The sequence below is a fragment of the Strigops habroptila genome, chromosome 1 (genome assembly GCF_004027225.2).
Source record: "Strigops habroptila isolate Jane chromosome 1, bStrHab1.2.pri, whole genome shotgun sequence".
Lineage (NCBI taxonomy): Eukaryota > Metazoa > Chordata > Aves > Psittaciformes > Psittacidae > Strigops > Strigops habroptila.
Window position 1 is genome coordinate 152,667,347 of NC_044277.2, and position 27,760 is coordinate 152,695,106.

The following is a 27,760-nucleotide window of genomic DNA, read 5'->3' on the forward strand; positions in this document are numbered from 1 at the left end:
AAATACCTTGACAGCCCAATGAGAACTCTCTAGCAGCCAGCTAGCAGATTATGTATTTACAACTAGTGAAGTATGTATTTACAACTAGCTAGAAGTAACCTTCAAGCTGACAGCTCTCTCAGCAGTGAAGCCATGTTGGTTGTTTGGATCTCAACAACTTTCTGAACCTGCTTTCTGTCTCTGTGAGTCCACATGGTTCTTATGCTGACTTGATCTGGAGAGTCACGTAAATGATGGTGAGTTGTTGTAAGAGATGGGTTTCCTTGTGTGATAGCCTTCAAATATGGAAAGCTGCCGTGAAACACAACATGAGGAGAGAGGAAAACGCCTGGGGCTGAATTGGTGTCATGGTTCTATTTTACTTCTGAAAAACCTCTGAGTCTGTATCCCAAATGCCTTAAATCTGTTGTCTTAGCTTGTGAAGGGCTCCTAGTAGGCCTGAGTCAAAGCAGAGCACACAGCTTTTGGCACAAAACCCGGAGGGTTTTTTGTTGGCTTTTTTTTCCATTGTTTCATAAAAAGGTGGTCCAGTCCTAATGAAGGAGAGCAGTACCCACTTGGATGTAATATTTCTCTGTGTTATTATGACACTAAATAGAAAACCTGCAGGCAATGTGGTGACATACTTAGCTGTAGGCCAGTTAGACACAGGACAAGACCAGAGTCCCATTGCAAGGAAGTAATTCCTTTTCTTCTGGTGGTCAAGGGCTTTAATAATTTTAAATATCCAGAGTTTTTAAGTAAGCATATTTTTTTTATTCACTCTTCAGGAGGTGGCTGGTGTTTTGGAGCTGGTTGAATGGGAGGTGTGAGGCTTGATCCCAGCTCTGCCCTGTGTCACATACGAACCAGATCAGGGATACCTCAGTCAAAGTCTTACTATGTGAGTATGCAAGATAAAGCCTCCAAATTCAGAGAGAACCTTCTAAATAGTTGTTAGGTGCTACTGTAGAGTCTGTCCAACTGCACTGACCTTGTGGTGCCAGTGGGTTGCCAGCTGTGCAGAATGTGGGCAGCCATTTAAACCACTTCCCTGCCCATCAGTGCAGAGTTTTGCAGATGCACGCATTGTACCAAAGGCTGAAATCATGTGCCTGAACCTTTACTTTAGAATTTCTTTTGCATCTCTTTTATACATCCATTCTTTTTCTCTGTGTCTCTCTGGTACTCTGGCTCTATTGATAATTGCTTGCAAAAGAAAAGAAACACAACAAAATCTCTCTTTAGAAAGAAATCTTGAAGCAGTGACCTTCTTCTGAACTTCACGTCATGGTTTCCATTGGCTGTCATGCTTGGAGCGGTTTGAAGTTTCCTGGCGGCTTATCCATTGGCTCAGCACTGGGGTTTTCACTTTGTCTTCGTTGCCCAATTAGTGGGCAGAGAGCAGGAATGTGCTTGTGGAGGGGCTTGCTGGCTTGCTCTGCTGGGTTTAGATCTCCACTGAACTCAACAGCTTTGCTCATGTCAATGTTCTCTCTCGAACTCATGGCAGCATTGCTGGGGAGCGTGTTTTATGGAAGACAAGTTGGAGATGCTGTAAAGGTTAGATTTGGCACCTTTTTCAGTTTGATGACTGGGGTGGTGAGGTTAGCACCAGGTTATTGAGTCCCTATGAGCTGGGCAGAGTTCCTTGCTGAGGCCAGCCGCTGGGTGCTTGATCTGCATCTCAAAAGTATTTGCCACTTAGCTGACCTCTGGTGTCTGTTTTCTGACTCGCATGCTGTGTGATTCCTGTGATGATTGAAAACAGCAACAGAAGTGGATTTAGAATGAAAAGGTTCATTTCTGCCATGTGGTCTTTTAGAATGCCATGGGTTTTCCAACGTAGGTTTCTGGGAAAAGTGCTGCTCCAGGGGCCAGAGGTGTTTGCTTCATGTCGTAGGAATTTGCACTCCAACCAGAATATGATGCATTTGGAAGTTCCCTGGAGATAAGACCATGAGTGTGACTGACAATACAAGTAGGATATCCAAATGGAGAAATTTGACTGTTGCTTTGTAAGTGCATGTCAATATACAGGGACTGTCCCTTTGTGGTACAGTACATGCAGAGAGCTGGGGCCACGGATTGCTGGTTGTTACTGGTTCCAGGGAACGCTCTCAGTTACAAGCCTGTGGCATGGCAATTTTTATTGCTCTCCTCTACTTTACATTAGCCCAGGGTTAGACCTTAATGGCACAGTTTTCACCTGTGTCACCGCAGGTGAGATGATGTGCTTGAGGCCACCCCAGGAAATTGTACATGCAGGTTCACATGTCTTTTCAGGATTAATGGAGAAGTGTGTGTTTAAGCCCACTCTAGAGTGCTGTGCAACAGCATCCAGTGAATCACAGGGCCTCCGACTTCTGCTGCGTAAAACAATAGAGCTATTTCATTTGGTAATACAATAATATTAGCAATAATTATAAAGAATTGTAACAGTAAAGAAGAATTTCTCTTAGCCAGGCTCTTCTTTTTAGCCTTTAACCTGACATTTGCCAATTTGTTTCATGAATGGAAAAACATCTCTGGGTCACTTTATTGCACAGAAAACAGGAAAAAGAAAATACATGCTGGGATTGTCATCATGACTGATGGAGCATAGTCAGTTTAACAGATTTTTCACAAAGTTGCTGGAAAACTGCTACTGTTTTCTTTCAGATGATAGTAGGGAACAGCACTTGTTTCTTCTGTTGTCAAGACAAACTCGCCATTTTGCATGTCACCCCTCATGACCCTATTTTTGACCTGGATAGCTTAGATCTGATTACTCTAAAATGACACAGCCAGGACATTTGGTAAATACTATACAAGTAATGTGATAACAGCGATGAGGCAGGGGCATCTTCCACCTCTGCACATATTCCACGCTGCTTTTGGAAATCAGATGCAGCAGACTGTGCACTATGCTTGCCCTTGAGGAGGGCTGGGATTTGGAAAGGCCAGATAGCACATGTCTGTGGTGCTTCAGGCAGCATCAGACGAAGCTTTAGGACGCATGTGTATCCCAGAAACACAGTTTATGTATCACTCTGTGGTCGCAGGGTGTGATCTGTACATTTTGTTCACCCTCAGGAACTCACTGGAAGTAAAAATAAAGAATGAGAGGAGCTCTGCCTACCACACAGAGATGGTCTGGCATGGCTCGATAGCGATGAAGTGCCCTCTGAGGCAGCAGGATAGAGTCAGAGCCAGCTCTGCCATTCTTCCCTGATGAAGACATGACTTACATGTTACGTGGGACAAATCACTTCCCACATTGTTGCCATTCCCTTGCCTCCCCATAACTGGGTCCCTAAGGGGAAGATAGAGGTTTCTTGGCTGGATCTGCCCATTGCCTTGAACTTGCAAAGAACAAACGTAAGACTTGGCATCATCTCTCTCTTCCATCCCCACAGATGTGAGATCTGACCATCAATGCAAATAATTTTAACTGCCTCTGGTTTGAATCGAGCCTGGCGCTGAAAGCTGTGAGCAGTATGCAAGTTGTAGTAAATGAAATGGTGACTTCCCTCTGTTATTAGATATTTAAAGGAATAATTAGAAGCAAAGCAGCATCGTCAGCAGAAGCTATGTAAAGATGCTGGAGTCTTCCCCCACCTGTACAGCAGGATCATTATCAATACTCTGTGGAATCACATTGCTTAATTTCTTGTTAAATAGGAGATATTAACACCAGGGCTCTCACCCTGGCATTGTAAATACAAAATTTAGGACATTTTGCAAGTTAAAAAGCACACAAGCTGCACAAGCTTAGCAGGAAACATACAGAGAAAAATGCCATTTCAAGCTACTTTGACTTTAAAAATATTTACTGTATTAGCACATGAATGTAGTTATGCTTTAAAGCTGTAAATATTTTTTACAGTGCATTGACTTGTGCTACGCATTCACTTTCGGGGCTCCAAATTGCCCATGGACTTGGGTGTGAAATGGAGAATGAAAACAGACCATGGGAAAATGAAATGCTTCTGGGGCTTACCTGCTGTTCTCAGGCATTGAGGGCTGCTTGCTCTCACTGCCGCTGCTGATTGGCATAAAAAACTCCAAGTAGTAGGTTGACTATGAGACCACCATGGCTCCCTGCTGAACCTCCCAAATCAACTGACCAGCTCCCTAGCTGGAAGATGTTTCAACCCAGCTCTTCAGTGCTGCTGAGCCAAGCTGCTCAGCCAGGCAGCAAGGGACCAAGTCCAGGCAAGGCTTATAGTGTCCGCAAAGCAGAGCTTCAACACTGCTGTCCTTCACAGCTCTTCTTGTTCCTCTTGCTACCATATTTCTAAAATGGCAGGGTTTCAAAGCAGAGTTGGGAAAAGACATGGTTTTCATGTGACTTCTGAAGATGGATACAAGCTCTGTATCCATCAGATGTAGGACAGTTAGGAGGAACAATCTCATAAATTGTCACTGGTGAGACTATGGTCGTATTTGATATTATTCCACTGTTGAAAACAAATATAATGTATTACTGCACAGCCAGATTTGGGGCTAGGAAAGTTGGGTGAAGATCCTTGCCTGGGGCTCTCTGTGAATCTCTTCTGTTTCTAGTGAAACTGGACTGATTTATGGCTGTGTCTGGAAACTAGAAGTGGCCCAACATAGATACAAATCCAGAGGCAAATGTCCTTAGAACTGAGTGTTCCATTGTGTGTATGTGCGGATATGTGTATGGGGGATGGAGAATGAGTTTAGCTTGTTACTAAATTGGAACAGATGTTGGATCTGGAATTGGAGATTTTGGTTCTTCTCCTTGTCTTGTGGAAACAATGCAATGCTATCTTTTCAGCTGGCAAGTTGGAGCTGGTGTGTGGCTTCGATCTCAGCTTTGTTACCCTCCGAGCTCTGAGGTTTATCCGAACTGAAACACAAAATACAATTCAAATGTTATGATCTCAGAAAACCAAAATGGAAATAGATGTTGGTAACAAATGTTGATACTTCTACGGACAGAAACCTTTCAAAGTCCCATGCGCTTCAGTACTGTTATTCTAAATGGGTCAGACTGTGTGGGCAGCTCAAGATAGTATATAAAAAAATAGATGAACTGCTTATCCTACATGTGATAGAACTGAAAATGAGACTATATATTTTCTTAAGACTTAATCCTCCTGCTCACTATTTTGAATCATGGCTAAGAAAAATCCTGTATGAAACAAACGGACAAAACTAGCATGCAAGAGAGAAACTAACGAACGTACATACTGAAAGGGAACATTTTATTCTCCCCAAGTAATTCATGCCATTTTATGGTTTATTTGAAATGAAGTAGTCAGTCCTGGCGGGATAGTGAGCAACTTGGCACATGTGTTCAGTTGCATCCATGGAGAAAAGAAACAGCTCTTTCTGGAGAAAAGTCAGTGTGTGAATATGAGAGAACTTTTTCAGAGCTGGTTGTGTAGGATGAGACGTCAAAAGCAGCTGGTGCTGGCCAACCATACCTGGCACTAGAGACAAGCAGAATTTCACCCTGGGCTTCAACAGGGATGGAGTTATACCAACACCAAGAGTTTCTGGAAAATCTTAACCATGAAAGAGCCTTCTCTTCTCAAGCCAGGCTGCGTCCTCCTGTAACCAGCTTTGAGGAGAAAGGAGAAGTTGGCCTGAGGTTTACCACCACATGCCCAGCTGGGACCAGCTCAGAGATGGTGGATGTAGAAATGCTTAAAGTATACTCCTTAGCCAAAGCGAGAGCTATTTGCTTAGTATCCAGACACCCTTCAACAATTTCTTAGAATTACAATTAGTCATTTCCAAGTCCTAGCTACTCTTTTTAATTTAACTATAACACGAAAAAGCCTTACTCATTGGGTTAATATCCTAGGGTGCTGGAGTCATGCACAGATCAGAACCTCATTGCTGCCCTCAAAAAGTTTTAAGTTTTAAAGATGTATGTTCATCTTGCTTTGAAGAGTTCATGACAGTCTGTCCTGTACAGTATTATACATTGCTTTGCCAGTACTAAGCTTTTCATTTGATAAAGAACAGGTCTGCTTTGCTGCTACAGCTTTCCCATCAAACTTCTTCCCCCACTAACATTTCAATGGGGTTGAAAAGTGGGTGTATTAAGAAGCAGAGAGAGGAAACCATAATGGGGTGTCTGTAATATTTCCTATCTTCAGGTGTCATGTTCTCCAGCCTTTCTCCTTGCTCTCGAGAAACATACAGTTGGATCTCACTCACTCAGTAGAGTCAGGTCAGAATGCTGCTTACATGGAGTACCCTGTGAGGTTGAAAGCACACACAGCAAGAAGTTTGTTTTAGGATTTACTAGATGGCGTGCTGCCTTGGAAGGCAGTGTTGTAGTATAATCATCAGAATGCCTTATAAAAACAGATCTGAGGGAGTACAAAGGCAAGCTATTTGCAATGCACAGCAATACATTTTATGGAGTGTACACAACCAAGGTATTTTTCTGTACTTCTGAGCACATCTGTAGACACCCCTACAACTATATACCCGAGGAAGTTCTCTCTTCCCAATGTGAAATAAAGACCAAAGAGTAACAGCATGTGGGCATAAAAATTAATGTGACAGTTTGCATAAAACGTAAAGGGGGTGGGGGTATGTAATACTCCAGTTTTCTAAGTTTCATTTCTAAACGTTTAATTCTGACTACCTCAAGTCTTCCTGCACTTTAACTTAACTACAGCCTTTTTGTCACTTCCCATCCTGAAAATTGCACAGCATTTCTGTGAGATGATAAACAGGTGTTACTTTTCCTTCTGGCAGCAGTGGCATTTTGGTGCAGGATGAAATAATCCTACCATTAAATAAGAAGCTCACAGTGGTGTCGTGAAGCTTAATTTGTTTGGAAAATGCTTTGCAGTATTCAGATGAAAGGCACTCTGGATATTCAAAGTATTATTACTGCACAGCTGGTGGTCTACACACTGCAGATGTTTCTTCCATGCTGTTGCATGGTTACTTAAGTGGCTTCTTAGTGCAGATGTTCCCGAGTGAGCATGCACAACCTCCTCTGCCTATGTTTCTTGACACGGATTTTATTGCTGCTTGACTTTTGATCTTGAAAAGAATATTCCTCCACTGGTGAGGTGCTACGTGTGTGTGTGACTACGTCCCTGTTGGTTCAGCCCCCATTGCAAACAACAGCATCTGCAGATATTTACTGTGGGCCTTTCTCTTTAGCCTCTATTTCCTTCTGTGGCTTTTACTTATTCCTACAGTGTTCGGCTCTGGGGACTCTGCTCTTCTGTTAATACTCCATCACCATCACTCTCTTCATGCAGACGTGATGATTCCCTTTGTACTCTTTGCCCAGATGGGATCAAGAACTTCATTGCCTCTTGATTCTTTCTTTCCATGGCTGCTGCTACTGTTACATAAAGGGATCTCTAAGAACTGCTGGGCTTGCCATTCACAATAATATAATCTCTCTGAGAAGATTTCAAGATAAGATGAAATTTCTGCATGTATGCAGCTATTCTGTCCTTACAAGTGGAGAGAGGTAAGGTCTGACTGCAGCTGACGTCCACATTGAGTGTGCTGAACATGCACGGATCTCCATGGAGGTGTTATATGATTTCATCAACCCATTAGGCAAGAGAACTAATGTTAAAATTTAAGTTCATCTTGTTTTGCTGTAATTCCAGCAAGTGTCAAGATACCCAATGCAATAAATACAAGGGCAACTGAGGAAACAAGACTTTTGTCTAACCTGAAGCGCAAGGCATAGCTTATTGCATTACTGACCTAGGAGTAGAAAATGAGTAAATCTGTATATACACATGCACACACACAGAGAAAGAGGGAAATACAGCAGAATGGTACTGCTTCTGGTTAGCATAGATCTTATTTACAAGATTCACATGGAAGATGGAGAGGATTTGGTAAAATATACTTGCATGTTTCTTCTGAAGTATTTTGAAGAATAGGTCTCTTGACAGCATGTTCAAGAGCCACTATCTTGCAACCCAGAAGAATGAGTCCTGGTCGCTTATCTTTAGATGAGAGACTGTGAGAAAGCAGAGGCTTAAAGCTGACTACGTTTAGACAGATAACTTCAGAGAGAAGGGAGAAATCACATCACTTTCCGTAGCACTGGAAAAAGATTGGTGACAGTCAACATGGCTTCACTAAGGGCAAATCATGCGTGACAAATTTGGTGGCCTTCTATGGTGGGGCTGTGGCGTTAGTGGATAAGAGTGCCTGATGTAATCTACCTTTGATACATTCCTTTGCTCATTCTGATTAGGTAACTCAGCTGAAATCTTGTCATCGTATGGGTAGCATTTGGATGCCTGTCATCTGATCCATTATGATGTGAGCATTTGTGATTTACTGCTGCTTGGTAACAAAAGTTTCATTTACGCATGATAAAAACCACCTTAAATCACTGGCCCCTGATTAGTGGCTGAAAATCAATCAGGAGGGGCTTTTGCTCCTGCCACTTTGGCTTGAGATTGAAACATTTCATACAGTAGCTCTGCTAGGGGTAAGCCGGGCTGCCTTACTAACGTAATAAAATGCAGACCATCCTAAGGGGATGAGGGGGTTGCATTCCAAAACTTGCACTGCAAGCCACCAGAGTTTAATGGAAAACTTTGAAAAGATTCTATTAAAAACCAGTTTTCCTTCAATATATCATATGCTCTATTTTATGCTTTCCCTGCTCCCTCCTTTTTTTTCCTTACTGGCACAAAACCCAGGATCTTTGTTTTGACAGAGCTAATCCGCTCATGCTTTCGTACGGGCCCTCGGGCTCCCCACCTGTGGAAAGATCCATGGGAGCAGAAAAACTACTGAGCGGGTGCCACATGCTCACCTCAAAGGGGAGAAATCAGTGGCCTCCCAGAGGTAGGGACTGCAAACATTGTGCTTCCCGAGGACCCATGGAGAACATGAACTATGAGTCCTGTGCAACCTCCAGCCACAGCTTTTCCTTCCATGTTGCCTTCTGGGATTTCTCTCTTCTGTCAGCTGGGCTTCTTCAGGAGCCATGCTGTATGGGCTGCCTCACTGCTGTACTGCCTCCTTCTTCCCAAAGGCACACTCAGTGCTGACAATTCCTACCCGCAAGCTTAGCTGGTGAGAAAGGTTTGAAGTAGCTTGCAACCACTGCCAAGTTTGACAGCAAGCTGCATAACAAACTGGTACAGCCCCGAGATCTCTCCGCTGCTTCTGTAGGGAGGCCAGGGAAGATTTTATGGAGTGAAAAGTGATGGAGAGAGAATTAATTGCTTTGTGGCTCCATCAGGCAGCGTGCTTAAGGTGGCTAACATCAGGCATTGATCTGCTCCATAGAGTCTCTGCTTAGCCAACAAAAAGAGGCAAAGTCAAGTTCAGATGTTTAGGGCTTTGTGTACAAGACTAAGCCCATAATTTGTCTTAGCATCTTTGCCACTCGGCATCATGCACAGATGATCAGGAAAATAATCAGTGATCGTGATTGTTCTGTTGTAGGAAGGGTTTGCTCCTGCTCGTGGCTAACATTTCTCTTTAAAGACTGCCGATTCACAACAGCCTTTGTATCTAGCCAAGTACCTGGCCGTGCCCGAACTGAAGGGTAAGTTTGCCATGAAGGAGAACAAACCTTGGCTCTATCTGTTTGTATCATCTCATCCCACCTCACCGAGAGAGAGGTCATTCTGACTTTATAACATCTGTGTGGGTTCCTGTGGCTCCTAGGCCAGGCTGATATGTTGTGGAGTCACTATGTCTAGCACAGGAAACTTTAATGCGTAGCATTTTAATTAAGGAAGCTTGAATTTAGTGTTTAGTTGTGTGCTCAAAGAGTCTGTATCCTTCAAAGCCTTGAAGTACAGAACTGCAAAAAAAGAAGGCTGATGACAGTTCTGAGTCTTGGCTCCTATGCTGTCAGTAGGAAAATCCCCATCCATTTCACTGGAGCCAGCGTTTCATCCACTGTATTTTCAGGCTCTGTACAGTGGTTTGCAAATGGGATCTTGCACTTGGGAAGGTTAAAGAACTGTGGTAGCATGCAGACCATGTCTCATCCAAAGCTTTCTGCATATGAAGTAGCAGGCTAAGTCAAACTGACCAGAAACCAGGTCTCTGCCTCCTGACTGAGTCCTGTATCACTATCAAACTGTTATGTTCACCCTCTCTATTGAGTCTTGAATGGGACCACGGCAGCACTGCTGCTGTTTTAAGATGACCCTTCCTGGTGGGCAGGAGGACCTCTCTGTCAGAGTGCCAGTCAGGTTGATGCCTGCGAGTGCCCACATGGTCTTGAGAACATGCAGAGCAAAAGCAGAGGTGCCTGAGGAAACATAAAAGCAGGAACAAAATATCCAGCATGGAAAGGTCAGCCTCGGCACGAGCAGGGCAACTGAGATGGGACATTTGGGTGTTTGAATCCTGCCTAAATCATGCTTTATGTGCCCATGTCTTTGTATGGGTCTGGACCAGGACCACACAGAAGCCATAAACCCAGGAACACAGTGGTTAATTAAAAAGATTCAGGTTTAGCTGGCTCTTATGCCACTTCCTACAAGTCCCATTTTTAGCAGTTATCTTTGATGAAGAGCAAGCAGGGAGCCCTCTGAGATGAAATGCACTGTATGTTATAGGCTGGGAGGTGACATGCTCATTGAGCCTGACTTTGCTGAAACAAGATTTTTGGCCTTTGGTTTGGAAAAGGAGCAAGATAAGGAGGAAAGCTGCTTTCTGACTGGCGGTCTCCTGTCTGCCCTTTCCCTTGCTCTCTTTCTTTCATATTCCATCTGGAGCCAGCAACTTTTTAAATGCTCTGCAGCCACCTAGAGGAAAAATGTGCTTGACTGAAGTTAATCTTATATGGGTTAAGCCAGGGAGTGGGCTCTGCAGAGTATGAGAATGTGAGTTTCTAAACTAGCCAGCCTGTTTATTATTATATCACAAGACCTCCTTTGAAATATATACAGTGAATCATCATCAAAAGCAGAAGATAACTTCGGTTTATGTTTACACTTCAGAAATATTTCCTGCTTCATGTACTCATTGTTCTTGTTATTGGACATAGCATATTTTTATGACAGCATAGCAGGGCCACGATATATTTTGTCGTTAGACAGAAGGAGGTGATCTGTTTTGAATTCTTACATTAGAAGATTTAAAACTTGCATTATTTTATATGCCTGTCTCATGATTATGGCAATATGCTGTTGGCATGTCTACATGGTTTACGTTTCTGTAGGTTCTATCTAGGACATTTATAGTGCTCCTGGAAAACTTCTGGCTTCTTCTCAGATGAGGAGAGTCACACAGAATACACTAATGGGCTCTCTGTCTACTAAAGCGAAAGTTGGTGCACTCAGATTCATTTAGTCTATGCCATGTTCATTTGCACTGTATGAAACATAATAGCAAAGCTTAGCTGTTGATTGAAAGTACTACTTGAATGGTATAAAGTTAGATATTAAAAGATGTCTGTCTTTTTGAAATTGAGTTGGAATGACTGGGTTTTCTTCTCTTCAGATAAGATGTGACAGTTCAGTCCCCACTTGTGCCTGAAGAACTGAGACTGGGTGGACTCTTTAAAAAGCAAGTCTAGACATGGAGAAAAAGATAAAATTTTATGTCAATTACCTAATGCAAAAGCTCAAAACAATGATGGATTTTCCATGGTAGCTATGCCAGAGAACACTGAAAATTCCATTACGGTGGAGTATCTCTGTCATAAGGCAAATTTGCATTAGCAGTAAAAGTGCTAAGCTAAGTGTGTGCACGCAGTAAATGGAAATGTAGAAAATCCCTTAGGAAGTGACCTTCCTTCTGAACATTAAACCCATAGAGCATCTAGAGTTTTTTTCACCAGAAAGCTTTGCATAAATGCATGATAAGCCATATTAAGTAGCATTAGACATATTGCTACTGTAATCTTTACCAGTTATTTAATGGATATTTGCAAGTGGGTGACTGTGGAGATTAGTTAACTGAAGAAATAAATGTCTTCAGAAAACAAGTTCCAGCTTTTGAACCTTCAGTGTCGGGGTGTAGGTGGTAGTCCTCAATTTGCCTCTGCATGTTTCTGTTGGTCCAAACTTCTTGTTACAAGTGACCTCTTTATAAAGAGTTTGGAAACTCTGTCTGTTCTCAAGCTGAGTTATTATAGTCCTTTTATTCTGCAGCCAGATATACAAACCACGGATCATACAACATGCAGGCAGCCACATCCTTTTTGCAGTAATCTCACCGAAAAGGGTGGAACAAATTGTATGTATACTGCTCAAGCAAGCAAGTGAAAGAGAGTGTTTTTTGATGGCTACATTTCAGTGTGATGTTGGGCACCTGTTTGATATGGGTTAAGAAACTTGCACTGTATGTCCTCTTTATTCTAATAATTCTGTTCTGCACATTCTGGTTTTAACTGTTTCACTTCAAGGTATACGCTACACATATACCCTGTGTATACCTTTAATCAAACTCAAACAACTCGAGTTCTCATGCATACAGATACTTATTTCAAATGCCAGGACTTTAAAGGTTAAACTCTTCATGGCCCAGCACAATTGAAAGAGAAGAGGAGGAGGTGAAAACTCTCTCCCACTTTCTGAAAGTGAGTGGCAGTGCAAGGGGTCAGCTCTTCCAGGGCTGTGGGTGGCATTTCCGTCATCTGCTAGAGTTTCTTGAGCAAAAATGCACTCTCTCTAAAGGTGGCAAGTCAGCTGCTCAACTGTACTGTAACCTTCAGCTCTAGGAAATATTCTGAGTCATACCAGATGCTTCTTGGAGCCTAGCATGGGACTTCATTGTCTTCCTCAGTCATGGTTCAGCTATTTCCCCACGGAGGGATTTTAGCCAACCTTTCCATTCTGAGGATGAGAAAGAACATTTAAAGCCACAGACGCCTGCAAGTATCCAAGCACAAGATACAAGAAGCCTACTTGACACATTAGTGGGCGAATTATCATGAAGAAAGAAGTAGGGGAGGTTGCTGTGTTGTTCCGTTCTTTATTTGGTTCTGCCTCATTACTCCCTTTTAAGTGCCTTTACCACAGCTACTTCAAATTCAGAGAGATTGTAAGTAGGTGTCAGGGTAGTGCTGTACTGAGAACGTTCATTTTAAGCAGTTTTAGAAAGTGTTCCAGAACATTTCATTGTTCATTTTACCATATTCTTGTGGGTAATGTTGGTGAAGGCAATGAAATGCAATTCTGGCACAGAATGCTCTTTATAGAAAGGTTAAAAATACTTTTTGGCTTTAACCAAGGCTTTTGGAGAATACTTTTAGTAGTACATAGTATAGGCTTGTGGTGATACTGTGCAGCACGGTATTTTTTTTTTCAGAGGTCTACATGGACATTCATTTATTCAGTACCTGGAAAATACCATTTTTGCTTACCCTTTGTGAGGAAGGTATGGGTTCTGACTTCTCTTAAAGGAGACGGATATGCAGAGAAATGAAAAATGAATTGCTGTTTGTGTCTGCTACATTGGAAATTACCAACAGTAATTACCACTTGTGTTTACAGCATCCTTTTCCCAAGTTGACTGAAGTCCTCTGAATAACTGCTTTGAAAGGGTGCCTTGGCAAGGCAGGGATGGATGTGGGTATCTTGTGTGATTCTGTTTAATAATCTCTGAGTGCCAAGTCTATATCTGGAGCAGGAACAATGGCACTCGGAGTTAAATTAGGACTCTTCAATGTGTGTGTAGCATGACTGCTATGCCCTGGAAACCTTAGATCACACGCGGCTCTTGCCCTTTGGTGGAGTTGCGTATTTTATCATTTCTTTCTGCTCGGCTCCGTGTGGCAATAGAGTCCATGGTTGAGTCAAAGTTGCACAAAAATCTGGGATCAGGATGAAATTTGAACGCATGATTCAAATGCCTACTGCTGCAAACTCCTCCTCTGCAATCTGCCAAAAACAACTGTGATATTCTCAGGCATCATGGCCAATGCTCTCTTTATAGAAATGAGATTTCCCTATGGAAAGCATATGCCTGCAGTAGATTTGCTATGCACTCATCGAAGATGAGCTGTGAGTTCCCTTTCTGCTCCCACATTTTTTAGGGTTTTTTTGAAGCCAGTTCAGCAGTGTGGGAGTTCTTATACCATGGGGGAGTCTCCAGCACAAAGCACATGGATGCTGCCTGCCACTTTTACTGGGCACTTTCCCACTTGCCAGAAAAAAGGGTCAGGGCACTGACGGTTTAGCTTTGTTATGGATGACTTTATCAGATCCCCAAGGCAATGTTACCATTGTTATGATGTGTGGGAAAAGCATAGAGGGAGTGCAGATATAGTTACCTCGTCCTGGAAGAAATGATTCTTGAAAATGAGTGCCTTTGCTGCATGAAACAGTCTATTCCCCAGGCAAGTGCTTTGAACAAATACTCAATAGATGTAAGGGCTTCTGTGTTTCCAGCAGCCTCCAAAACTGCCTTCCTCATTAGTTATTTGCTGCTTTTGCATTAATAGTAGTAAATTCTGGTGAAAGAGAGAATGATCTTAAGCCTCTGATCTCAAGCCTCAAAGCCATAAAGTCTCCAGCTCTACATACCATGCTTCAACACTTCAGTAAGATTAAACATGCACATACAGACAAGAGGGAGCTTGCGATAGCAACAGCATGAGCCTTTCCATTATACATCAGAATATGGCTCAGCTTCTCAGCTTCTTACCTTGTGAAACAACTTCTCTATCTGGGACCATAAATAATGGCAACTCATGGAAACTTTGTAGGAAAACCAGACCAAACAAACTTTCTTATAACAGCATAACTACTGACAGAAGCCATTGGCTTTTATTTTTTCTGTAAAGGAAGAGAAAGGACGTCTAATCTTGGATCAGGAAAAATGAATCCTGAGTGTTACAGCTGAATTGTGATTGTGGGAATCCAAACAGGCTGTCATCTAGAGTATGGCAATTTTCCTAACTAGTGCTAAATTAGACCAAGCTTGTACTACAAACTGTGATTTGGCATACCCAATAAGGAGTTACCCTAAGAAGTCTGTCTCATGGGATGGTGGGGCTGGAAATTCATTCTCCTCTCTAGGCAGATGACCCTTCAGGCTTTGGAGTTTGCAAGTGTACAGCTTATCCCAGGTATAGAGGACAAACCCCTTCACCTCCGGATGCCTCTCTTCACATACATAAAATGGAAGTAGTGATGCACTATCTCTAATCGCCCTTGTAAAGGCTGTTGAGACCTACTGGTAGAAAGAGGAAGATGTTTCCATTTGTATAGAGGTACTTCTTGAAGGCATCAGGAGGTTTGAAAAGTGACCTGCATCACACTCCTGTTATGAAATGTGGAAACAAAAATGTGCAAAAAGAAATAGTCCCTCCTAAAATTGTAGCATGGTTTGAGTTGGAAGGTCCCCAAAGCTCATCCAGCTCCAACTCGCTGCCATGGGCAGGGACACCTTCCACTAGAGCAGGTTGCTCCAAGCCCCTGTGTCCAACCTGGCCTTGAACACTGCCAGGGATGGGGCAGCCACAGCTTCTCTGGGCACCCTGTGCCAGCGCCTCAGCAACCTCACAGGGAAGAGCTTCTTCTTGTTGCCTAGTCTAAATCTCCCCCCTGTCATTTTAAAGCCATTCCTCCTTGTCCTGTCAGCACATGCTCTTGTAAAAGCCCCTCTCCAGATTTCTTGTCAGCCCCTTTTAGGTATTGGAAAACTATTATAAGGTCTCCCCAGGTTCTGGTTGTGGATTTGTGTGTACTGCAAAGGAAAAGGAACTTCTCGTGTTCAGCAAGTGAACATCTGCCATTTCAATCCCGCGTGGCACTGACTGAAGCTGTAGGCTTTGTTGCTCTGGTCTTTTCTTCTTCTTCCTCTTTTTAATCATGTGTGTAGCACAGGACTCGGTTCCTTGCCCTTTGTGGGACTTGGAGACCTTCCATGGTTTAATGTGAAAAAGGGCTGTTGCTGAAGGAGTGTACTCATGCAGTTCTCTTTGAAGATGTGGCAGCAGAGTGTGTGTGTGTGTTTGTCTCCTCCAAGGGTGTGTCCCACAGCTGCCGGATGCCTTCACTTTCATGGATTTCCCCTTGCAGCAGTTGGTGATTTATACACCCTCGATTAGCGGCATCTCTGACACACACCCCGCAGGCAGCATCGACAGCATCAAAAGGCATCACAGTGAGGCACTTGGTACCACTTGAGGACTGAGAGGTTGGCTGTGCTCTGGTGCTTATTTGAAGCAGGGTCTCCAGATAAAGTGCAGCATCACAGACGAATGTAAATATGTCCTTAAAAGAAATGTTGTTTTGGATGACAACATCATCGCCTCTCTATATGATTTCACTGAGAGCAGAGCTAAGCGGCCCGAAGTATCTTGTGTTTATTTCCACAGCTGGTAAAATGGCTTCTTTTATAAGTAACTTGCCCTGCAATCTTGTGGGATTATTTCTATATGACTCTAATGGATTTATATTTAAGCTTCATTTAAGCAAATATTTTGGTCTTGGTAAAACGTCACAATACCTTGGAAGACCCAAAGTCTCTGTTAGTATGCAGCGTGGTACCTTGTCACTACAACTTCATTATCGGCATAATTCCAGAGTTTTACTAGAAGTTTATTTTCCTGTTGTTTGTCAGTCAGATTAGAGTACAGATAAGCCTCTGCATACATGCAGTTAGTGTCACCGAATCTATTTATCAGACCCCGCTCCCTCAACTGTCAGTCCATCTAACTACAATTAATATTAATGTGTTAAACTTGCCACCATGGAATTTCATTAGGAGGGGAAAAAAAGGTTTTATTTTGACTGATGAGTCTTAGCAGCTTGTTTCCTTTACCCTCATTTTTCATTTAACTGTAATTAATATCATCTTAGAAATAATTAGCAATTGTAATTCATTAATAAACCTGCTGCAATCTGATGATTGCTCCTTAGCCATGCCTAGGGCTTGAGCCCAGGAGCTGTCAACAGAATTAAACGTTTCAGGAAAATAAAAGTTACCCAAGCAATTAGGTGTGTAATGAATCAGAGGATTGTTTGTGTTGCATGGGGCATGCTACCTTCCTTAGTGGGCACACATGCTGAACACCGTAGCATATAGTGTTAATTCAAGGCAAACTGGAGATGTTTCACTCTGGAGTGAAACTCTGAGAATCCAGAGTGAAACATTGAATTGGAACAGCCTTGGACATCTCTGGATGCCAAGGATTAATGGTGTAGTGTCCCTCACACATATGTGTGGGCTAAACTCCATGCAACCTTGAAGAGGTCACACTCCTGCAGACTGAAAACAGTGCCCAGGCTTTGTCAGGGTTAGTGCTAGCCTTGCCACTAACATGATGATTAAACAGACTGCATGACTGATGGTGATATCTTGACCTGATGGGAGCACCTGTGATAGCTGGTGGTGCATTGACTCAGTGCAGGAGGTGGCATCCCGCTCTGGATAATAGTAATGTATTTATGCTCTAAAAAGCAGAGGAAGTACCTCAGGTTTAGGATTTTATAATTTCTAAGGCAGGAAGTCAGTGAACACATAGCCAACTTGGTACTGGCAAGCATTCCTAAATAACACGGAGTTTAATAGTAACTAAATCTGTGTGGAGAGCAGTAAATGGTGATTGATAAAGGAGACTAGCACAGGAACAAAAAGATGATGAAATCATATCTTGATAATGGACTTGTATGTGTGGACAAGGGCGTGTAGAGATAGGACAAGGGGGAATGGCTTTAAGCTGAAAGAGGAGAGATTTAGATGAGACAATAAGAAGTTCTTCCCTGTGAGGGTGCTGAGGCGCTGGCACAGGGTGCCCAGAGAAGCTGTGGCTGCCCCATCCCTGGCAGTGTTCAAGGCCAGGTTGGACACAGGGGCTTGGAGCAACCTGCTCTAGTGGAAAGTGTCCCTGCCCGTGGCAGGGGGTTGGAACTGGATGAGCTTTGGGGTCCCTTCCAACCCAAACCATGCTCTGATTCTAAGATTATTACAGACTCCCTTTGTGCTAATAATTTGCTGCAGTAGCAAACGAGCATCTACTTCACTGTCAAAAGAGACGTACACCTCCTAAATGGTGTGGGGTATATGGAGCAGTGCCAGCTGCAGGCATGCTAGCAAGACATCACAAACTTGTTGTGGCCAAAGGAAACAGTGTAAAGTCATGTAGTGTGCCACATAAAAAGGTGACCCTTTGTGCTTATACAAGGCCTTTTATCAGCTAACAACATCAAACAATGCCAGGGATGCTGTGCTAATCTGTTTCATGCAGCCCATCAGCTGTGATACCCATGCAGCAACATCTGTTACTGGGAAAGATGTAAAGGGACCTACCGCAGAACTGAAGTGAAATAAAATTACATCATTCCTAGAAAGTAAAGTTATTTCAAATGAAAACCACTGGTCAGTAGAAACAAGCGTGTTACAAACTTGATCCAAAGCAATTCTGTTTATGCACAGTAAGCATGTATCAGTAATTGCAGGACAGATAACCTTTTTACATTAGCACTTACATTGCTTATTTGTCACACAGTGAATTTTTAGGTAATTTTCTGTTGGGGGTCCATTGAGAGTAAAATGAGGAAAAGCTCATGGAAATGTCAAGTACAACTGTCAGATATAACCATGTGAATATGGTCACTGAAAGAGCCAGTGACTTTGACAGGGGTAAATACTCCTTTTTATGGGGCATTGTTGGATATACAGAAACAAGCTTGTCTGCATTCGAAGGACCACTAATTCTCTTTCCTAGTTTTGAATGAAGAGCTTCCAGTGACACTAAAGCACTGTATGGCCATTGGGGCTCCTAATTACTTTGAGGTGCTTGCACCTTTTCCAAGCTATTACTCAGCTATGGGGAGAGTTTCTGGACAATTAAGCCTGTATCCATTCTTTTCCTATAGACAATTGAAATTTTGGTTCATTGCTCTTGCAATTGTTAATTGCAAGAGCAATTAACATGGAGAGCTCATTTTCTACTTCAGCCCTAGGTCTTTCTAGGGGATTTGTGCCTCTCACAAATGTAGAAAAGTCCCTGAATGTGCATGGAGCAGAGGGACTCTTGACACCCAATGTGCATGCACAGAGCTGCTACTGGAAAGCAGAGGAACTGAAGGCATGATTTTCAGAGGGCACCTTGTCCCTGCCTTCTAATGATTCCGCTCAGAGCAGTAGCTACTTACCATTTCTGGATTTGCATTGCTGCATTTGCTGGAGCATCCGAGCATTCTGCATATGCAGAAACTGCTGACTGCAAGTCTACTGGCTCTTGCCAGTTATATTGTAGGTCTGTGCCAAATGGGCACGCGTTCTGAATGAACTAACTTGAAATATAGTGGTGACATACACAGTAGCAGTTTCACTTTGGACCATTTTAGCAGCTTTGCTCCCTGCCATGTTTTGTGATGATTCCATCTTATGCAATGGAAGAAGATGGTGATATTAACAAGTGCCTGTGGGAATTCCTAGCATAAGAACTGCTCAGTTATGCTGCATCACCCCTGCTCCTTTGGAGTCTCTTAAAGTATGGCATTTAGTAGCGATGCTGCTGAGGACACAAGCATTTAGTTATGTTGGGGCCTTCAAAGCCAGGAGAGGTTGGAGGTAACCTTGGAGAAGGCACCATTTCTCATCTTTTGTATGGACAGACACGTGTAGAAGTCATCCACTTAACACTGCTGCTATTATTATTGGTAAAATTATTCAATTATTACTTTACAGGGAATAAGAAAGAAGTCTTTATCTTGTGTTGAAGCACAATTGTTGCAAAAATGGAGTTTGCCTTCTCCCACTGTGGTCTTGGTGTTCTCTGCCTGGCATTCATTTCATCTTCTTCTCACCTTCCTGTTTCTGCATGCTTCTCCCCCTGGTTCTCTTCAGACTTTCTGTGTCAGAGCAGCGCATCAAAAAAGAGCTGAGCCCTTGGGATGTAGCAGCAGAGATGCATTTAACTTCCCTGCCATTTAGCACAAGTTGCTGTGGCACTGAACTCCATGTGATGGGAAAGTAAATGGCTCCAAACCTCGGATAGGTATCTGCCAAAGCTTTCCTTGATTGATTCTTTGTTTTGGGGCTTTGTTCTGCAGGTCCTGTGTGACTGACATGTGTGAGTGCCCGGTCCATAAAAACTGCTACTGCGAGTCATTCCTGGCGTATGCCCGAGCCTGTCAGAGGGAAGGGCTCAAAGTCCACTGGGTACCGGAGCAGAACTGTGCAGGTAAGTGTTTTGGGACTGCTTCGTTGCAAGCCAGTGCATGGGCTAATAGGCTACTGTCCTTTTACTGTTGGAGGAGGATCAAAAATGAACCGCCCAGAAAGGACTGGAATTGCACCAGCAGGGAATTTGCATTCTGAGTTATGGAGAAGCACCTTACGAGGAAAGATTTGTAACCATCAAATACGAGAAATATTTATTTTGCCACAAAACTTTTCATGTCTAATGCCACCTCTCTTAATTTTATGTATTTCCAGGAAGAAGGATATGCCTTTTTCTTTCAGGATGCGTAAATGGTTGATTAAGGCCAGGTTGGATGGGACTTGGAGCAACCTGGTCTAGTAGAAGGTGTCCCTGCCCGTGGCAGGGGGTCGGAATTAGGTGATCTTTAAGGTCCTTTCCAACCCAAACTATTCTAGGATTCTGTGATTACAGAGAGTGTTTAGATTCCTTTGACCTCCTGTTAAACACAGTTATATTTCCAGAGACAACATGCATATATGATTGCAGTAGGTTCAACAAGGGAAGGAGAGAGAATGTATTTAATGGTAATATTAAAATGCAAACCTGCATTAACTTTGGTGCATGGACCAGATTCCCCATGTGATTAGGACTGCATTAATTGCAAGTAATTGTGCATAATTGTTTCCGTGAGAAGTGGTGGTCTGTGGTTGTGGTCACTTGAAGTAAAATGCAATGTTGCAGGTTAATATTTCCCCTGATGATGGTCTCACTAATTTAGGACCTTCTATAATGGCGTCGGTTTGCCTGGAAATGTATTCAGATTTATGTAGAGCAATTGACAGTAGTTGGAAAAAAAAACCAATGAGAGAAGGATACTCACTGCGGGTCAGAGCTGTTACTCTGTGGTCCATTCAGGTGATCGTGTGTGGCTTAGGGTCTACTCTCTCACCTTCAATTTCCTTTTCTGTTGAAGGCACAATAGCAGGGATGGGGGAGTGACAGAGCACATTACATTTGATTGACTGTTCCCAAAAGGTTCTTTTTTCTGTTTTTTTACAAAGGAACATTAAAATCCAAACAGGGTGTCACTAAGTGAAAGCTCTACTCAAGGATGTGGTCTCAGACATGTAGTGTATGTAATTTTAATCTACTGATCTGGTAGCATCCTGACTTTAGTTATTCATTTTTTTGTCCAGAGCACTTCAGACTGAGACCTCACTGTGGCTGATGCTGTAAAAGGAATAAAAACTCCAGTCCCTGCCTTAAGGAGTTTATACAAGTGCTGGCATATCACGACTTAACTAATTGAAGCTTCTTTTCACATTCTTTTTTCTGGCATTTTACCAAAGACAAGAAAAGTTTCCGAGGCAAAAACAGTCCTTGAGAGAACATTATGGAGGAATTTAAATACACATCTTTCATTAAAGCTAATGAAAGAACTGCTTAAATCCACCCAAGTTTTTAATCTCAGTGCAGACTTCTAGAGGGAAAGGGGAAATCTTATTAAGCAGAAGATATAGATAAGCTGTATTGGTCAAGTACCCTCAAAACGCTTAAGCATCCAATGCTAGCAAAGTAACACCATCGTCTACAGTAGACCGTGCAGTAGGCAGTAAATTAAAGTGCATCCACTGCACTCCATAATTTACCAGCAGCCAGCATCAAGATTTTAATCTTTTAACTTGCTTTTTTCTCCCCCAAACTTGTACTTACAATTATTGTGTCCTAATTATGGATAAAAGTTCCTGGGTATGAAACAATATATCCGTAATAAAATTTTAGCACTCTGTGACTTTCATTTCCTGCTTGACATTTCATAGCTAGTGGGATACTTGGAAGAGATGTGTTCTGATGAAAATGGAGTACGCTTATTAGTAAAGTCAGGTTTTAATTATTCTTTTGTGTGTTATAAAACCAAATCTTGTGTGGTTGCCAGTTCCTTTACTCTGACTGCTGTATGCTTAGCTCATTTTTACAGTCTTTAGAAAGCTTGTGTTGTCTGGAGGGCCAGCCAAACAGGATGCTTAGGAGGCTGAATTACATGTCTTGTTCCCTGCCTGCTCTTCTTCTTCCCTCAGTGCAGCAGCATATCCTCCTCTAAGTCCTCCACAAAATACTCCTGCTCAAGGTTTGTTGTCCTTTGAGCTTGGCTTGGCATGGGGAATGTCATCTGTCATTTAAGTGGAGGGGTGAAGGGAAGAAGCTAATGAGTAGGGAAAATGCTTAGGGTAGGAAAAGGTTGGTGAGATCCGCACAGGAACTGAGAGGGTTGGAAAGGAATATGGGTTTCTATGGGAAATAGTGGGGAGTGAAACCTGTTAGGACGGGCACAGGAAGAAATACGATGAGTGATGGAGAAGAAAAACCAGGAGATCCAGGTTGAGGGGCAGAAGAAATAACGTGATACAAGATGTAAAATAAAGGATAAAAATGGAAGAGGTTTGAAAAGGAAAGGAGAGAGAAAAAAGGGGGGATTTAGCCCAAGAAAGGCCAAGCAGGCAGCATATAAAGTGCAATTAAGTAGTCTGAAGTGATGAAGGGCCTTGGGCCATAGTAATTTAACACTGAATTTCTGAGGGCACTGAGAGAAAGAAGACTCAAGGATGGCAGATGGCAATAACTCCCTGTCATGGGCATGACTACACAGGCAGGAATAAAAAGCAGATATGGACTATAATAAAGTGCGAAATGCACATGGTAGCACTGATGTGCTGGCATGCTCTAACAGCCTCATAAAAACTGAACAATTTTCTCTTCTTCCCATGTGATTGGCTGGGCTGGAGGAGAATGAGTGTATATATGATTTTGACTCTTCTCTCCTGGGTCCCCTCTTCTCTGCTGTAGGGAATTTTCTGGCCAAAGTCACTCTTTTTCCCTGCTATATGTTGCTTTCCTTTAATTGCTTTATTGTGTGTGAGTATGTATCATAAGGCTATTCTGACGTTTCAGTGGAAACTCATTAAAAACTAAAAGTTGAAAAGATTTACACAAGTGTATCATTAAAAGGTCAGTGCCCAGATCTGTTGCCTTCTGCTATGTTAGAAGGGGAGATGTTGTGAATTGCAAGCACTACGAGTAACATTCAGTTTGAAAGTCCTACAAAACACCTCAAAAGCCCAAATTGTGCAACACCAACAGAAGCAGGACGATTCCTTGATGCACAAATGAGCTTAGGAATTTCTGTGGAATCAGGTTTATCAGATATTGTCCACCAAAGGAATCCTTCAGCAGTTCCACGTTAGGTATTTCGGCTTTTGTGTTAGGGAACAAGAATTCCTCCTAAATAATTACAGCCATGTCTACAAAGACAGGCGCAGACAGATGCAAACCTTCTCTGTGAAACTGCCAAACTGGCTGGAATAAACCAGCTCTGGTCTGAAAACTGTATAGCCTTATTAGGCAGGGTTTATTAGCTCAGGCACAGTACTGTATTTATGTGACTATATGGCTTCTGGACTGGAGCTGGCTATCATCCTGCCAGCTCAGAAAGTGGTCTGAGGAAGCTCACATCTGTCATGCCAAACACATGTTCTAGAAGAAGAGTGGAAAAATCCTGTTGGGACTGGTAACATTGCAAAATGCAGTATTATTAGTAACTTTTGTGCTTTGGGGTTAGGTTTTTGAATTTTTCCTTATAACTAAAGAAGTTATTACGAACAGAGCCCAGTTCTTTAAGAGAGGAATTTGCCTTAAGAGATGGGTGCAAAGGCATCACTTCTGTTTTCCGTGTTTACATGGTACTGATTCATTTCAGCAGGCCCCGGGAAGCCTACTGCAGAATGTCTTTATTTTTATTTTTTAAAGTGTTGATGAAGTGGAATGTTCTGGATCAATCACACCACATGTTAACGACTAAAGCACTCAACAATAAAAGCCATCCAGGGAACTTAAACAGCAGCCATTGTACTTTTCTGATTTTCCCCTTGACAGCAAGTTAATAATAATGCCACTCTAGACTGCCTACAGCAGAAAATAAAGTCATGTTATCTTCTACATGGCATCATCTGAAGGAGAAGGAGGTGTTTTGACATACCACATCTGCGTGTGGTAGAGCAGAACTGGGGAGTACTTAGAGATGCCATGGCTGCTATAGGTAGGCTGTAATATATTCTCATTTGTTCTGGGCAGAGATGAGGAAGTGGAAAGGAGACCTTGGCCAACTTTCTCAAACCCACTAGCTGAGGCACCAAATAGAGCTCAGGTGGAACGAATGAGCTGGCTATTACTGCAGTAAAGCTTTGTGGGATGAAACCTGTACAGCCTAAAACTGAAGCTCACAGACCTTTGTATATGGAAAGTGCATGTACTGAAGCCTGATGTTACTGTTTGTGATTGGTCCTTTAGAGATCCTTTGAAGGGAAACTCGTTTTCAGAGAGGAGAGACAAAAGTTTCTAGTAAAGAGCCCTCTTAACATAATTCACATTGTGTGTGGAAAATCACTGTCCATCTCTGAACATCTTGATCTACTTTTCTAGACAGTTAATACATTGTTTGCAAACACAGTTTAATTTCCCATCTTAGAGAGACTCAGTCACTCTTCTTAACACACTATGTAAGCGCAGAGTTTGTTGTGAATCTAATATCTTACTGTACACTTATTGCTTGCATGTTTTTCCCGCCTTCTGAATTTCCTGTTTCATTAAATTTCATTTTAGTTATTCCTTTTGTTTGTTCCTTCTTCAGTGTGCATGAAAGTTATCATGCACAGCAAGAGAGAAAGGGAAAGCTGGAAAAACGTGCTCAAAACATCTATTCCCACAAGCTGAATAAGCCTGTCTTGAACGTTGCTGAAAGATGTTTTTTTCCAACCTGCTCTAAAGGGATGTTCAGTAAAAGATGTCTCATGGAGTTTTCAGGTAGCTTGCTCTGGTATTTTCTCATGCAGAAAGTGAGAGAGCTTTTTTGTCCCGAATAGCTACCTAAAATCTAGTATCTATCTAATATTTAGCTGTTGATTCTCTGTAACTCCAGGGTATTTTTCTGCTGTAAGATCCGTTTATTTGTTTGCTTATTTAATATCTGTGGCCCGAGAACTATGTATGCATTCCTGCCAGAATTCCTTCTTCAGGGCTGCTTTTCATATCATAAAAAGCATATGAAGTAGAACTTGCAAGAAGCTGATGCTGTTTTGAAGATCACCTTGTCACTGGTGAGATGGAACCCCTTAAATTTATGATGCTTTAGCACTAAGACTTCCATCCTCCATCCAACTGATACACTCTTATACATATTTGATCCATTTTTTTCCACCTATTTTCTCTTTATGAATAATAACAGCACTGTAATGGCACTCTAAGGCAAATCCCCACCACGAAACAGCATGCTTCTGTCCATAACAGAACTGTTCCTTAAAAAATCTGGACGTTCAGTCTCTCCCAAAATGAAGGAGACCTTCTTTACTGCAACCACCTCACTGTAAATAGGAAGAGATGATTCTGGACGCTTGAGAATCCCTTACCATCTATAAACTATTAGTACTTGGTTTTACCATCACCACAGCCATTAGAAAGAATAATAGGCTTTTATTCATTATCAAACCATGTATTATTCTCCATACTAAAAAGTCAGGATATAAAATGTTAAGAGTTTAAATATTGATCTTGAGGGGATATAGAGCTTTTAGCTGAGCCCTCAGTGGTCTCTTGTGTTGGAAATGCATTGAACTGTCAACTACATAAATCAATGAATAGATACTGGAATCATTAAGTACAAGAATTCTCATTCTTGGTGATCCCTTGGTAAAATAGCATAAAGCATGGAAATAATTGAGTTGTTGTTTTAGAAATGGTGTTGTGGAATTAACAGCATTGTTTGGATTTGCTGCAATATGCCATATTGAAAGTATAATCTTAGGACTAGAAAGTCTGACATGGTGAATGACTCTTTTCTTTCTGTAGAAGTGGGACTGATAATAACTGTCTGTCCTTGTAAATGTTTCAGGAATCTCTGGTAAATCATTGTAACAAATAACCAGTGTCAAGCCTTAAATACAAAGCATAGATCTGCTTATAGACACAAACCTTGCCAAAGCTTTATCTACCATCGGCTGTGTTAAATTTCTTAAACTAAGTTAAGATTGCTAGGAACTGGATACCTTTTGATTAGGAAATTTGCTACCTTTATATTTGTGATGTAAAATAGTGCTGAATTTAATGTAGTGCAATATCCTCACGAGTAATTTTTTTCCTCTAGATGATCGACATACCAAAATGTGGGGTTTGATATTTGCAGTAGAAACCAAGCAGATAGTTAACTTTCCTTGTGGCCTTTGTGTAATATGCGTATTTTGTTCCTTTTTAACTGTCTTACAGCAACTCAGTGTAAACACGGTGCAGTTTATGATACTTGCGGTCCAGGATGTGTCAAAACATGTGACAACTGGAATGAGATTGGCCCATGCAACAAGCCCTGCGTTGCGGGATGCCACTGTCCAGCAAATTTAGTTCTTCACAAAGGAAGATGCATCAAGCCAGTCCTGTGCCCACAGCGATGACATTAATTCTCTTCCCATGGACATTAACGCGGGTGGCCACTGACCCCTTTGATGCTCACAGCCAGTGAAGGACTCCAGCTGTTTGTGTGCAGATACTGCAAAGTACATGTCTACTCACAGAGTGTAAATATGCTCCTGTGTGTGTATTTATGTGTGTCTATGTATACACACATGGCGCCTAGAAAGATATATAATGTATACTGTGTGTATGTACATACACATATCTATACGCAAGTGCCCTAAAACGTAAGTACAACCCATATATTTATATATATATGTCCACACACACAACTATACATCATTTCTATATATCATAGAAGGATGAATTATTATATGTATATTTTTTGCTATAAAGTTTATGTATTATTATTTCTAGGACCGTGATCTGTAAGTCATTGTATAAATAAACCAGGTGTTTTTAATATAATATAGTGGCATGAAAAGATTGGATGACTTTGCCATTGCATAAATTTGTCGTTTCCAAGGAAACTTTTCTAGGGCCATAGTACTGCCAGACTGGATTAGTTTCAACACAGAACCTGGATTTACAGTTGTACAGGAAACACATTTCTCTGGAGATGGAGGATTTATCTAGGAATATTTCATGCGTACCTTAGAGCTGCATAGTGATTGGTGACAGTGCTTAATCAGGCAGAGAAAGCTGGGGATTGGCTTTTATGCTTTACTGAAATTACTGTGCAAAATGATTTCCAAAGCTGGTTGGCCAACTGCCAGCAGAGAGATATTTCTTTCTGGAACAGCACCAAAGAGTCAGGGGCCAGAGTTTCAAAAGTGTTCGGCACCCAGCAGCTCGCTTTGAAAACCTAACCACTTCCCATTTCATATCCTAATGCCCCGTCTCTGTTGTTGTGTTTGGCAGTAGCTGTGAATACACAATAAGGAGCTTGAAGAAAATAGTCGTGTACATATTGGCCCCTTTAACGTGTTTGAAACTGCTGGGTGTGTTTCATATTTCACCCAAATATTATGCAGAGAGCAAATCCCACTGTGAATTGGAGTGTTTGATTTCAGCGTGCCTTAAAACATGAAATAATGCCGGGTTTAGTAACTCATTTCATTTATCAGCATGGTTTAGAAGAAAGACAAATTCACCCCACCAAGAAAACAGTAAAGAATGTCAAATGCTAATTGGAAAACTGCAATTTATTTCCTTACTGGTCTTTTGCTTGAGGTTTACGAACATGTGGGCTCTGTGAAGTTTGCATGACTTTTGAAGTCTCCCAGG

The 27,760-nt window shown here is 42.0% G+C and overlaps 1 protein-coding gene across 4 annotated transcripts in view; it reads left to right on the forward strand.

The window, feature by feature from the left end:
• BMPER (BMP binding endothelial regulator) overlaps positions 1-26,959 on the forward strand; it is a 143,631-nt gene extending 116,672 nt beyond the window's left edge. For 3 of the 4 annotated variants that reach the window (XM_030505117.1, XM_030505127.1, XM_030505140.1), the window contains 2 exons: positions 19,929-20,059; positions 26,333-26,959. In XM_030505117.1, coding sequence (XP_030360977.1) covers positions 19,929-20,059; positions 26,333-26,514 — 313 coding nt within the window. In that variant the 3' untranslated portion in view covers positions 26,515-26,959. Of the gene's footprint in view, positions 1-770; positions 884-19,928; positions 20,060-26,332 lie in introns of all 4 variants that reach the window. The other variant, XR_003994222.1, reaches the window with a different exon arrangement.
• Positions 26,960-27,760: the final 801 nt, after the last annotated feature.